The sequence below is a fragment of the Empidonax traillii genome, unplaced genomic scaffold, assembly GCF_003031625.1.
Source record: "Empidonax traillii isolate 1590-97213 ecotype Southwest subspecies unplaced genomic scaffold, ASM303162v1 scaffold3:size4013460, whole genome shotgun sequence".
NCBI lineage: Eukaryota > Metazoa > Chordata > Aves > Passeriformes > Tyrannidae > Empidonax > Empidonax traillii.
This window is the reverse complement of record NW_020955196.1, coordinates 2,378,378-2,393,481: the sequence shown is the minus strand read 5'-3', so window position 1 is coordinate 2,393,481 and position 15,104 is coordinate 2,378,378. Positions and strand designations below refer to the sequence as shown.

The following is a 15,104-nucleotide window of genomic DNA, read 5'->3' as shown; positions in this document are numbered from 1 at the left end:
TCTCCAACTGTTTAAATCCAGACTTCAGTCTTTACACCATCATGGGGGTTCAGTACTGGTTGGCTTAACTTTGCCACTGGCTTTAGTATTTGCAGTTTTCAAAAAGCCAAAATGGATAATAATTGTTAATTGTTCAGTAAATCTCTGAAATATACCTTGGTTTATGTTGTCGCTTTTGCAGTGTTAAATTCTTCATGCATGAAGATTAGAATGTCAAAGATTTCATTATTGTAGGCAGGCAGAACAGGATTGCTACTGAATTTATAAGTCTGTCTTTTAATTTTTTAGTGGACTTTCCTAACATTCCGTGTTCATTGTTCACCTTGAAGCAACATCTTGACATATAGTTATGCTGTCAATACAGTTAGTTGACTGAAGTGTTTTTATGTCTGCACATGGGTCTTTGTTTTCTGGCAAACCCATGTCATATTTCCTTTCTAGTGATTTCTTTTCTATGTGCAACTTAAGCATAAATGAGGAAGTGTGTTCCGTTGGTGGCCTAAGGTGTCATCAAGCCCATTACTGTTCAAAACAAGAAGAGACATATTGGATTTTCTTAGAGGTTTTCAGTTATTTGTATACCTAGGAGAGTGTAACTGGGTAGCAAAATGCATGAGGCATGCTGAAGTAAGCCTATATTATTTCATTATAATTTCTGGTCAGAAGGTTGTGCACTGTTATTACCACAGACAATAGAATCTGCATGTGAATTGTTTATGAATTTCTACCATTTTATGAAAGCAGATTGTTGTTGGTGACAACCAGTGTGAGCTGTCTTTGTACACTTGGAGAGTTTGGGCCTTATGCTTGTTTGAGTTAGCACACTAATCCCCACTTCCAGATATCCTGTAATGAAGAAGTAATCCTCTGGTGTAACTCAGCATTCACAATTCTCAAGAGGAGAATTATATTGAACAAAAGGAGTTTCCTTGCCCCTCCCCTTGCTTCTGGGCAAAGAACAACGTGGTTCAGATATAGAAAGTAGTTAAATCTTTTGTTGAGCAAATCATGTATTCAGATATGCACATAAGTTTCCTTTTTGTTTTAAGCTGATACTGTTAAATTTTTTCCCCATTTTTTAAATTCTTACCTTTTTTGTCAGTCACTCTTGATAGTGCCAGATTGATGCTTATTTACACTGGGGTTCATTCACACACTGCTTTGAGGCCTCTTGTACCATTGTTGGAAAGGGGAAGCAAACCTTGAAAAAAAAGTTTAAATTGTTTTTAGGGATTAGCACTGGAGAATATGATGCCTCCCTACGGTCAGTTTTTGACTGTGCAGAGTTGGTGGGTGCGTACTGGGGGACTAGAATGCAACAAAAATGTGGCACTGCTTGACTCCTGGAGGAAAGCCAGAGAGAAACCTGTATGATCAGTCACGAACTGAGCCACATGTGCTCCTCAGGTGTCCTTGACCCTCAAGCTCTTGCTTAGCTTGGAATGCATCACTGTGTGTAGACTTGGGCCATGCTGTATTGCTGTCTGGGGCAGGAGGGGTTGGGTCTGCAGTCTAGCTGGGTCAAGTATGGACAGTTTAGAGCAGATGGCCAAAGCTCTGCTCATCCACAACTGATTTTGGATGGTTTTAACATGAACTGTGGCCAGGCTAACCTTCGTGGCTGTGATGGAAATTCACAGTGTGCTTACATTCCATTCTTAAACCGTCTTTTTGGCATGGCAGGATAGACTGTGTAATCTCACACTCTTGGAAATAGCTCTGTAACCTAGTGTTTGTTATCTTGTGAAAATTATGAATGTAAGTCGTATGGAGTTTTGTAGTTGAAAATATCTAGGGAATATGTGGGATCAGTGAGCAGTTCAGGGATTCAGACTTGAAGAAAATTCTACGTAAAAAGCTGAGATAGGATATAGTTCAACTTCCTGTAAAGGCAGTGATAAATATTTGAAGTATTCAGAAAGAATCAAGACATTTGGGAAAACATGTTTTTCTCAGTAGAGACATTAATAACCATGTTAACAGTGTTATTTACCCCCTGCTACTTCAGTGGAAAGAGCAAATTGTAAGTGTGATTTCAGAATTAATCATTTTCTTCAAAGCCAGACTGATTCAAAGCCCTAAGCAAATTATTGGGTTTATTGTTAAAAATGCTCACATCAGAGAGTGTATGATTATTTTCATCCCAGAGTTCTCAAAACAGAAACAGAAAATTGCTGCTGCTTCTTTATCTAAGCTGAGGTTGCAAGAAAGAGAGAAGTTGCGTTGGGGGGTTTGTTGGTTTGTGGTGGGGTTTTTTTTGGAGAAACACTTAGTTTAGATGTCATTTTATATGCCACACAAGGAACAGAAGAGACTAATTTACTTCAACTGGCATATGGAGGGCAGTTTTGTCATCCAGCAGGTCCCCTGTGATGCTTAATTTTCACTCTTTCCTGTATCCTTTTGGATGCACTTCATCACTTTGTGCTGCATACAGTTTTAAAAAGGATTCACTGAGACTTCCACAAAATGCCATATGGAAGTGTTTCAGAGATTTCAGAGTAATACCTCTAATACTTTGCCGTTTTGGAGGTGATCATCTGAAGCATGAGAGAATATTTCAGAGAGATGTAATGTCCAAGGTGGGAATTTCTGCACAGAAGAGATGAAAGAAGTAGTAACAGACCAAGAGGAATGTCTTGCGTGGGAAAAGCAGGTGAATTGTAGGAAAGGACTTTTTTTTCCAAATGCTTTTTTGAAAGTTCCAAAACAAAAATGAAAAATTTCCAGATAAGTTTGATTGGATTTTTGTTCCCTATTTCCTTCCTTATATACTTAATTTTGTATTTATATCATTTACTGCATCGACATTTTCATTGGCTTCTAAAAACTGCCTTTAAAATACAAATTTGTGAATTCAGTTTACAGCACGCAAAATTACCTCTTAACAGTAAGGCACTCAGTTTCTTTCTGCAAAATAAACCTGCAAAGTTTTCTGAAAAGCAAACAAAAGTGTTTTCTTTGGAAAAGAATCATGCTTCTTCTGGAAAGAGTGATTGCCAGCTGTTCATATGGGCAGATTTTTTGAGGTATATTCCATAGAATTTGGCATATAAAAATAAATTATCTCATGACAGAGTCAGAGTATCTTTGCACCTCACTTGCAAAACAGACAGAACTGGTCTAATATCTACCCAAGAAGAGACTGATGCTGACATAATCTCTGAACTCCAGGACATACAGCTCAATAGGAGAGAGTAGGTCCAGAAGCAGAGCACATCTAATTATGTAAGGAGAAAGGCACTTGAGGGTGTTTGTGGTTGTACAGTTCTTTATACCATTTAGAGCTACGTCAAATGGTACAAACTTGTTGTACTGAGGGGAGAGTATGACACCTGACTTGCAGTCTGCAAGAGAAGTGTGGCCATTTTGTTGACATTGAAATTAATGGAGTGAGAGCTTTTTTGGCCGGGTTTCATTATTAATATTATGTAACTTTTTGAGAATATTTTCTGAACTTTTCATTAGGAGTTACATTTTTCAGCACAAGTGTCCTTGACTTCTGTTTCAAGTAGTAATCTGATCAGTCAAAACTTCAGTTTAGCAGCACCTGATTAGTCATTCCCCTATTTCACACATCATCCTTGTGAAATAGATTAAAATAATTGTGGTTATTTCCTGAAGAGTATAATTCAAGGCAGAGAGCAAAAAGACCGTATTTCATCAAATCCCTGCCTATGAAGACATCTCCTGAATTTTGTAATGTGTACATGAGTACAAAAGCTTCAGGGAGCTGTTGCTTTGATTAATTGCTTCATTGTTTTTGCCTCATACATTTTAGCACATATAGTATATAGATCATATATTATCATAATGTGTAAATCAAAGGCAGGAAGGTTTTGCTGGCTTATGTTAGCTTTTTACTACCAATCTGTATGCATTAAACTTCTGTGTAGCCTTGAATGGCAAGGATTTAGTAGGAGCTAATTTCTTAAACTGCTAAATCAAGAATGTCTTCATGAGGTCTGCACAGGTTTTGTCAGTGAAAATCTGGTGTGTCTTCTGAGACCTGAGTTTCTTTTCAAGATAATTAGTCGTGGACTTAATATCAGTCCCCCAACAGTCGCTGTAGAGAAGTCCACCAAGTCTGGTAGGCATTATCTCACACCTTTTAAGAAATCTGCACTACTTTAAGTGGAGAATGTTTCTATCCTAAATGACACTGGATGTATGAGGTAGAAAAAAAAATAATGTAAAACAGTAAAGCAATACAGCTGAAAAAATATGCTAGGTGAAAGGTTAATATCCTGAACTCCTTTTTACTGTGTTTTCCTTTGCTCGAAGCTTGTCCACCAGGAACGTACAAGCCTGAAGGTTCGCCAGGTGGAATCAGCACTTGCATCTCATGTCCCGATGATAATCATACTTCCCCACCAGGAAGTACCTCCATTGAGGATTGTACATGCCGGGAGGGATATCGTGATGTAGGACAAACCTGTGAAGGTAAGTGTTGCCATTCAGGAACAGAATAGTCCTAGCATGCACAGTGCAGTGCCGGGACAATTCTGTTACGTGATTTTGCACTGTGAAGGACATGTCAAATTGCAAATTTCCTCTGTCATTCCAAAACAGCAACAATACCAAGCCACAGTCTGAGTCAGGCATTTTAAAAGATTGTTTTCCTTCAGTTGCGTTCCAGCTAGTATCATAACTCTGTTGTGGTTGTTTAATTTTTTAGTTGTTCGCTGCCCTGAACTGAAGCCCCCTGAAAATGGTTACTTTGTCCAGAATGTCTGCAACAGTTACTTCAATGCTGCTTGTGGGATCCGATGCAAAGCAGGATTTGATCTCGTGGGAAGCAGCATCCGACTTTGTCAGCCAAATGGCCATTGGTCTGGATCAGAGGCTACTTGTAGAGGTTTGGATGTCATGTGTTTGAAAAGTATTTTTCTGTTGGTTTAGTTTGTTCTTAACAGTGGTTTTCTCTACTCACTACGTAGTTGGGTGTGGAGATCTGATCCTGTTACCACTTGGGTGAAAGAAAGTTCCAAATATAAAATCCCACTCCAATCACTCCATTTCCCCTCCTTTCTAAAATAGAAGAAGGGTATTTGCAATAGAAAATGCAGAGCAGGATTTACTAGGCTGACAGTCTTTTGCAAGTGACTCTACACTCTCCTTCCTTACACCCCTCTTCACCTCTCTCCACTTAATTTCTATGTATCTACATTATGTAAACCCAGCTAACCTATCCAGTATTTAAACATGTAACCGTATTTAGACTTTGCCACGTGGCTGTTTTAGAACATCCACCAGACTCTTGGCATAGAGTGACATTGGGAGACAATAACCATAAAAGAATTCCATTTTGCTTTCTTACAATTTCTTCTTACAAAAAATAGAAAAGCTGGGGCCTTGACCATAGTTTTCAGAAGAATTTTGAATGAAATTTCACTAAGGAACAATTGACAGTATCCTAGAAGTTAAGTATGAAATAATGTCACCTGGAAAAGAAATAAGCAGAAGGTGTGAAAGGAAGAAGACATGGGAAAGAGCATCCTGGGAAACGTTATTTCTGGATTTTCTGATAGGAGCATATTTTTGTTTTGCTGTCACTTGTCTCTGCCTGAGGCTGGATTCTTGATGATTTAGAACAGAAGCTACAATCCCGTATATGTATATCGGTCTGGTATGTTTTCCAAGGACACTCTGAAAAAATTAGGTAGCAGCCCTTATGTCCTCAACAGCTACAAAATGTAGTTCAGCATTTTTAACTTGACTTGAATACACTGGACATTAGCATGCTGCACTGGAAGCTAGTAAATACAAAGTCATCAGCTCATTCTGTACTCTTACCCTGGCCTTGTGTTTGGGGAAAAAGGCAGGGTAGATCCTTGGAGGCATTAGCACTTCATGCCAGTACACCAAACCCTGCAGCCCTTAAAGTCATGATTCTAAAAGGGGGGATCAGAGCTAGAGAATAGTTTCTCAGGACATCCTTCCCATAGTGGCTCACTTCTATTTAGATTTTAGAACTCTTCTTTGGATAATCCTAGAAAACTTAGTTTTCCCTTTGAGCTTCTGGTGACAGAAGGCAGGAAGGAGAAGCTTTCAATAGAAAATAAATTGTTGTCCAGTACCATGAGGGTGTCTTGAGAAGAACTTAGAGCTATGGACTTTATAGCAGTCCAAACTTAAACTGAAGGTGCATACTACTTCAGGTAGACTGGGATACTAGGAAATAGCACCCACCTGTCAAAGCTTCTGTCAGACAATATGTGTGTAACAAAAAATCTGGGGAAAGCTACAGTCAGCCACAAAGAAAGGATCCTTCATCTTACTTTCTACAGAGAAGTGGAAGATTCTAGTACTTGAAAATCTTGCTGCAGCATTTAACGAAATTCACCTATTTGGTGTTGGTGTGTGATCTTCCTTTAATGGGAATTTGGAAGATGGGGGAAGAGAAAAGTCTGCATTGAGATCCTGTCTTGATATTGAGTTAATATCCTTTGAAGCACTGAAAGGATATATTTTTGCTTTTATATGTCGTTGTCCATCATACTGAAGACTTCCAATAAAAAAAAAATTAAGAAATCCCACTGTTACATGTGCTGGATCTGCTAGTCTTGATTCACTCAGACTATGAAAGGGAGCAAGATCAAAGGCACGGTTTATAGCTGTCTTGTTAATCCCAGGAGTATTTTATCACATAAATTAGGAAGGGAGAGTGAAGGAAAATCCCTCTGCAGTGCTTTGGATTTTGACATTAAATACTCCTCAGTTCTTCTGCTAGCTAAAATCTGCTGTGCTATTGGAAAGTGATTAATGCAGTCATGTCATGCAATTAAGGGTGACCCATGAAAAAATAGCTGCAAAGCGTGTATTTAATCCAGAAAAATGTATTGGGAGAAAGCCCAGAGCAAGCAGAATATATTGTTATTGTTTTTGTTGTGTCCACTGCCTTTATGGGAATATGTCTTGGTCATGGAAAATGTCTTATTGATAAGAGGATACGTTGGTGTTCAGTGCTTGGAAGCATTACCAAGATCACATGGGCTCAGTTACAGATTCCTGCCAGAGCCATGCTGAGGCACTGAGTAAGCATGAACATGAAACAATTTAGGAGGCAAGAGCACTACAGCTGTGTAGTCCTTCCAGAAGAAATGGCTAGACTCGCCAGATGATGGAAGGGAGTGCCTCCTTTGTAGGCACATTAACATTACCAAGGGCCTCCTCAGTGCTCTTAATTCATTCAGGCTTCCTCAGTTGTAGAGTTTGGTAGCATTTACTTCTTTTTACTGCAGATTGGGTATTAAAGACTTCTGTAGGAACCTTAAAAGAAAAAACATACTTTCTGGTGTATAAAGCACGTAAAAATGTTTTTCTTTAAACCCTCTACCAAAGTTAAGATACAGCATATTATGAAGCTTCTCTGAAGCTCAGAATGCCTCTCAAAAATGGGCATTTCAAGACCTTTTTTTAACTCTTAAATGCACTCCCTAGAGGATACCCAGGTATGTGCAAGCACAGAAGTAGTAGTAGTTCAAGAGATTTAAAGTAAGTAAACATGTGAGTGAGTAAACATGAGACAGTGGTAATGTAAAGATATATTGGATGCATCTGAATGGCTTTTTTCCCTTCTTTCTTATCCTATATCCTATAGGTTTTGCTACAGACTTTTTTTTTCCACTCAGGTGCCACCATAGCTAGTTTCAAAAGAGACATTAATGAATGTGTGGTTTTTGTAGCTTTCAGAGGCTACTATAACTACAGTGTAGTTACTGGCATTTATAAATCTGGCTTTCATTTGAAGGAGCACTCAGCCTACATGCCCATTTATTAGTTTGAGGGAGTATAGTTGTGTCCACTTGTAGGCATTATTCTGTTTCATCAATGTGCAGAGTACATAATTACTGGGAAGAGGAGAGGTTGCCAAGGTAGCTTACCTTTGGGTGCATTTGTAGAGATCATATTTTGCCTCCTGCCTGGTAGCAGCGAGGATGGGTTAATTGGTAAAATCGGGTTCCCAAATCGCAGCAGAGAAGTTGTCCAGCTCTCTGGAATCACCCACCACCTGAGCTTGCCTTCCTGCCAGCAAGGTCAGTAGAGACCATGGAAAACAATCAAGTGAGAACAGAGTTCCTCTTACAAGGAAGAGATGAGAGGCTAAGGGAGCCGGACCTGTTTAGCCTGGAGAAGACTAAGAGGGCATCTTGTCAAAGTATATATGTATCAGAAGAGGATGGAATCAGGTTCTTCTCAGTGGTGCCAAGAAATAGGACAAGAGGCAATGGGAAGAAACAGATGCACAGGAAGTTCCCCCTGAGTATGAGAAAGAATGTATTTACTGTGAGTGTGACTTGAGCACTGTAACAGGCTGCCCAGAGAGATTGTGCAGTCTCCCTCACTGGAGACATTCAAAAGCTGTCTGGACACAATCCTGTACAGCGTGCTCTAGGATGACCCTGGTAGAGCAGGGAGGTCAGACTAGATGTGCTCCAGTGGTATCTCCCAACCTTAACCATTCTGGGATTCTCTAAGTTTAGGGAACTACAGTCTTCTTGACTATATTTTTGAGCAGTCACACAGTTTACCCTTGTGTGTTTTTCTCCCTCCAGTAACTTATGAACGTACTGAGCAGTATCTGCCAACTTCAGCTGAGAGCAGAGTTTTCAACTAGAGTTTTCTACTCATTTTGGAAAATCAGTAGCTGATAGTCATGCCCAAACAGTAGGTTGTGTACAGCTTAGCTGTCTGAGGGGCCCAAGAGCCAGGCAGGGTGTGTAGCTCAGAGTCTTGTCCAGCAGGGAACAAGGGGACAAATACTGGAGTATGAGATCCCAGATGAAAAGGAGGAGGCAGTGCAAAGGAAAGAGGTTGAGGTTATGACACTGAAACAAAGAACATAAGTCCAGGTCATACCAGTACTACTTTTTTCTTACTACAATCATTCAGTTTTGTGATCAGTCTTAATTACAGTGTAGCTTTTTGCTAAATTGCAGCATCAGAATTCAGTCATAAATGCATAAAACAATCTAAGGATCACATTCTATGCCCTGCTTCCTTTTCTCCACACTCATATTGCACAGGATTGTATTCTCCTTGGCATCACACTACATTCAATGCTTGCAAGACATTACAGGAGAAAAGCCTCTTTGCAGAGCAGCAGAAAGGACTGTCTCTGTGCTCGACACCTGAAAGGTTCTTTTCTGTCTCAGCAATGGCCTGATTTGGTACTTTTCATCTCTCATGGACCTGGTGTATATAAATGGCTTGCATTCCTTCTTCCTCTCTCTGTCTTGTCCAGCATGATGAGTGTCTTCTCTGATTTGCAGAGACTTAGATTTGTCTGTGTCTATTAATACAGTCCTGGAGTGCCTGAGAATGTTCCTGGGCACTGGGACACTGTCATTCAACCTGTTAATACGCTCTTAATTTCTTCCCTGATGTGCAGTCAGCCCATACCAGCCTGCCAGATGGAAATCCTGCAAAGAACTCTCAGACATTGTTGCAGACTCAAATCTTCCAAAGACACCAAATTTTCCACAGGATTCCATTTGACTACAACTGTCCCATTTTGAAGGCTGATAGACATTACTAGCTCAGACCACTACTGTGTTGCAGATGCACAGTTGGTTTGTTAGCCTGGACTTATGTCAGAACTTAGACAAGCTTGGAGGTGTGTGCCAAATCTCATACATTCTATGTAACACTGTTTCAGGAAGAGGAAGGCATCAAACCTTAGGAAAAATCCACTCTGTTGTAACTCTATTCCCTAAATTTTTACAAACTACTGTAACTAATGTACAAGCCAGTACTTTCCCACCCCTAAAAACCTGGGCAAACTAGTGTAACCCCAGTAATTCTCAGTGCTGCAGAGTGAACTCGTAGGTTTTTTCTCTTTGCAGTTCGAACATGTCCCAGACTTCAGTCTCCTGAAAACGGACACATCAATTGTTCAACGGCTGATATCTCCTACAAGACGGTATGTTTTGTGACCTGCAATGAGGGCTATGAAATTGAAGGAAACAGCAAACTCACCTGCCAGGGAACCTCACAGTGGGATTCAAAGGAGCCGAAGTGTGTGGGTAGGTATCTGATCTAACTCTGTCTGTTAACATCAAGAGTGCAGCCTTTTCTGACATCTCGTCATGGGTGAGAAATTCTCCATATTTTGATAATTGGTGAAGCTAGGATAGGAAGGAGGATTTGTTTATGGATGTTTTATACACGTCTTTGAAGTTGGAGAAGGACAAAGGAATTTGTAAATGGAGAAAGTGGACAGATTATGATTTAAATCCGGCATGGACTGGTGATAACTGAAAGGTTATTGTTGCTGTATCTGGTTAATGTAAAGGCACTCTCACACAGTGCGTTGCAGGAAACACATAACTTGTAGGTTTATACTGTGGATTAAATGTGAACAAACAGGGGTTTGAGTTACCATCATAAAGCTGAAGTTGATCTCCAAGCAAGGACTAATTTATGTTAGCCAGGCACTGTGAGTGCAGAGTAGAGGTGTGGAGGTTGTCATGTTGCTGAACTTCCAGCAGGAAATAAGAGTTAGGAACTAAGCACCTCTTAAGTCAGGATTCAGAGGTCACTGCAGTTGTGCAGGGATAGGTAAGCATATATTGCTGTTCCAGAAGTAAAGGTGATGAAATAGAGTTGAAACACCTTCAAGGGTAGGGGAAAAAAAAAAAAGGAAAAAAAAAAAAAAAAAAAAAAAAAAAGGAAAAAAAAAAAAAAAGAAGGGCACAGGCTGAAAATCCAGTAATTCAGAAGGTAATCCAGTGCTGACTAGTCAGAGTAGCCAGGGTGTAGTAGGTGTAGTATATGTCACCTCGATCCAGTAAATGTGATTCTGGGAGGGTGACTTGGCTTGAAGGTGTACCTAATTTTTTACTGAGATTTTTTCAGTTTTAAAAATGTAGACTTTCCATGAGGCAAGAATAAATTTCTAACTGTAGGTACGTTCTTTAAAATTGTGAAAATAATCCACAAGAATTAATTTATCAAAGCAGTTTTTTAAGAGATCCTAATCTTTCTTCTGTTAAAGTCAGTGGAAAAACTTCAATTAACTTCAAAAGGAGGGGACCCTGAAATCCTGTTGGAATATTATAATTGGAAGATTAACTGTATTCATCAGTTGAATTCATCCTTTCTAGCTTAGCATTTTGATTAATAAAATCCATCTCTACTTTGTATCAGAAGATTTCTTCACACCATGCAATATTGGCTCCATTCCTGGATTACGCATGGCAATATCTTATTTTTGCTGAGTCTAAAAGTCTAGTGTAAAAGTTACTTTTGATTGTCACAGAAGGAAAAGTATTAGCTGGAAAGCATCTCTGCTGCTGCTTCTTGTGACTGATGTTTAGAACAAGCTTGCTGAGATTCTGGTTCAGTAGCAATGTGTGGAGTTTTATTCGGGGAAGGATGCAAATCAGAAGGCTAATACTGTGTCCTCCTCAAAACTTACTCTTTATACTCATTTTCTGAATGATCACCATTGTCATGGTGTTTTGTCTGTTTATTTTTAGTCTGAACAGCTCCTAACTATTATCATCTGCTACATAAAAGGTACCAGAAATCCTGCGGTATTTAGGCTTATGTAGTTGACAATTTATTAATTTCAGATCCTTCTGTTAGAAAAATGAAATGGAATTGCCTTCAGTCTATTATCTTGAACCCAATTTCTTGGACCTCAGGGTATTCTTCTAGCTCTTTTCTGAATGCCTTTCGATTTGACTGCTCCTCTGTGCAAAGTCTGCCGTATTTGTGAGTTGCTCACTGAGACTGCACCACAGCCATCTGTAGCCATAGCTGACACTGTACCATAACATTGCCTGGATTGTTTACAGTCACTTCTGTGAAGTCTGTTCTCGTGCATCTTTTTCCAAGAGACTAGAAGCTAATTAAGCAAGTTTGGATATTACATATGTTTTAAATTTTTGTCTTTAATGGAAAAGATAAAAGATACTCTTAGCAATGAGCTACTTTTGAGTAGACTACATGTATTATAGGTGGCTGACAAACGAAATATCTGCTGAAAAAGGAAGCTTTGTCATTTGTCCAATTTGGGGAGAAAAAATCCACAGTTATATTCTTGTATTTCCTTCCCATTGGCAGAAGTTGAATATCCATCATGTTAAAATTAGTGAATTTTGCAAGATGCTCTTCTCCTTGCTTTGTTCAAGGTTTAGTGAAGAAAAAATATAGATGGCGTCCAGGGTGTTGATGCCACCTAGCGTTGAAAGAATTACTGCCCCACACTTCTGACTGAAGCTGGCCAATTCTTTTCCCTGAAGCAGGGCATGCAAAGCAATTGAAGGAAAGAGGCATGATTTACTTTTTTTAGTGAATCCTAGTAATAAAATAGTTCAAACTTTCATTTTAAACCTTTAAGCAAACGTCAGCCCTTCCTGATAATAGGGAGAACCTGTAGAGGGTTCATGGCAGGGTATCCTTCAGCCCTCATTCTTATTTCAAGATAGCATATAGAAGCTGTAGATGGCTGCAGATACAAGAACATTCCCTTTGTCCTGCTATGGTCTGGTTTTCACTGAAGGCAAGGGAGTGCAGGGAAAAAGGAAAAAAAAAAAAAAAAAAGAACCCAGAGTGTAAGATATAGTGAGTCTTCATGAAAAATACCGTATTTCTATTCTGGTGAAGAACATGAGCAAGAAAATAGAGGAACTAATATCGTGGATGCTGTCTACTTTGGTAAGCGCTGGAGTAAAAAGTTTTGTCAGGTGTTACTGTTTTGATGCACTCATACATCTACAGACTCTTAAAAAGACCATGTAGTTTGTGTTCCCACTACGTTTCCATATGACTTTATTTGCAAATTTTTTTGAATTTGTACTTTGTGTACGTCAGTTACAAGTCATGTTCTACTGGTCTCTTGCAGAAAAGCGTTGTCCCATCCTCCAGAAACCAGCAGGTGTGACAGTTCTCCCTCCCAGATGTGGACTGGAGCCTGCCGTTTCTGGGACTGTGTGCCGACTGAGCTGTCCCCAGGGATTCATCTTGTCTGGAGCTAGAGAAGAACTAAGGTGCATTTCATTTGGGAGATGGAGTGCAAACATCCAGGAGGCTCTGTGTAAAGGTAGAGACCAGCACAAAATCATGTCTGTATACACGTGTGCAGAATTGAAGGGAAGCACACAGCAAATAACTGAGTGAGGACAGGTTTGAACTGGGGAAAGCGTGATTTAAAGAGTGTGTAATGAGCGTTGCCTGTACCTTTATAACTTGGTTGTCAGATTTAATTGTAACAGAAATGTGGAGTTCAGAGATCGCTCAAGTGTCACCTTATAGTGCTCACCGTCAGCTGCCATTCCTGGGATCCAGCTCATGAGTCTGTTGCTGGGAAGCTGCTTGCTAAAAGGCCTGATCTGCAGGGAAGTTTCAAATTTCAAAGTAGAAGTAAAAGTTCTTAGCTTAAGAATAGTCAAAGTGGAACCCACACTTTCAGTAAAATAACAGTGATAATAATATAACTACTGGTTCAGCACAAGTTTATGCAAACCCTCTAGTCAGAGCAAAACTGTGAATGCTGTGTAAACCTTGGCTGATAGACAGACTATAGAGGAATGTTCATTTCAGTTGTCTTTGATCTGTCTGTTGACATGCCCGAAGCGACAGTGCGCAAGAGTTAAGGCCGAAATCATCTAAAACAAGAGTATTGGCTGACACAAGTGTATTGGCTGAGCAAGGATTATCAAGATAGGCTGAAGATGGTTACATGCATTTCAGAATGGATCTGCCATGTTTACCCACCTCTTCTAGAAATGTTAGGCTGTTTATTCCCTTTCACACATGCACAACGGGATTGGAAGGATTCTGGTTTTGGATTATAGCAGAGTAAAACCAAAAGTGCAGTTTGTTAGGGAATGCGCTATTCACCTCTTCCTGAAATGTTGTTCTCCTAGACTTACTGCTTTCACTCCCAACTGAGACCCTTGCCAGCCACTGGGTGAAAGAACTACAGAAAACAGTTACAGCAGCCATCATGCCAGGTCACTAAAGAAACTGGGGCTCTTTTTCCCTGTAAATGCCAGGAAGATTTTATCCCCCTCTTTAAACATACTATTTTCCACTCTGTGATGTACCAAATTGTTTTTCTGAATCTTTTGTGTAAACCTGTGCCAAACCACAGCTTTTAATATTTGATGGGATCCTAGCACAAGGTTACAAGCTGAAGTGTTTGGATCAAGGTAAAGCAGCATGGCTTGGATTCAAGCTTTTACATATTACCAATGAGCGAAGCCCTAAAGTAGGAGGCACTGAGAAACTATGAAGGATATTCTTTTTGAGTAAAAATGAACAGTTGCATTTCAACTGCTTTCATTCTTGTTATTGTCTTTCTCTATTTTGCAGCCAACATATTTGGCCAGTTCAAAGCAGCCATTTTTTTTTTTACGATTTATTTATTGTTAGTCTTTTTACAGAATTTCACCTTTAGATGGAATTTGCCCCAGCCTGGAGGCTGTGGTCAAGGAAGTGTGAACCATAACTGGTAGTTATTTATAAGAGTACATTTGTAATAAAATTTTCATCTGAATGAGTTCAGAGGAAGACAAAATCAGTTGTATTTATTGCTTTGCATTCTTAATTATGGTATTTAATTGCCTGAGTTATGTCTTTACTGGAACTATTTAGTAATAAAAATGTAAGTGATATCTGCTCTGAGTTGTTTTAAAGCCTGTTGGGCATAGATGAGTTCAGAGCCAAATGCGTCCTTTTCTCATGAGTCTAGAAACCATTTATCAAGCAGTACTAGAGCAATGAAATAACCTGACCACAAACATTTTGGGAGGCCCTGTGCCAGGGAACTGAAGAAGTACTTCAAATTTGTCAGAGAAACTTGAGGCTTAAATGTTGGTGGTGATGTTACCCATACTGTATCACTAGTCCTTCAAAACCATCCAGCATTGTCACCTGTCACCAGAAGACCCCATTTGTCCTACATATTTTCATGTAATAGGAATTTAGTATGGAGCGTTTCCAGCAGATGCTGCCCAAATTCCTGCCATTGGTTCTTTCAAGTCAGTTCCATGCCATGCTCCAGAGAATTTCAGAGTCACTACTGTCTTGAGCATAGTATGTATATACGTGTATATCATGTCACAAATACTTTTGAGTTTTTTTAAGTCACT

The 15,104-nt window shown here is 39.5% G+C and overlaps 1 protein-coding gene across 1 annotated transcript in view; it reads left to right on the top strand.

Moving 5' to 3' along the window:
• Positions 1-15,104, top strand: part of SVEP1 (sushi, von Willebrand factor type A, EGF and pentraxin domain containing 1) — a 119,751-nt gene that overhangs the window by 36,450 nt on the left and 68,197 nt on the right. The window contains exons 4-7 of the mRNA XM_027910715.1: positions 4,285-4,443; positions 4,679-4,858; positions 9,849-10,028; positions 12,854-13,051. Of these exons, the coding sequence (XP_027766516.1) occupies positions 4,285-4,443; positions 4,679-4,858; positions 9,849-10,028; positions 12,854-13,051 (717 nt within the window). The remainder of the gene's footprint in view (positions 1-4,284; positions 4,444-4,678; positions 4,859-9,848; positions 10,029-12,853; positions 13,052-15,104) is intronic.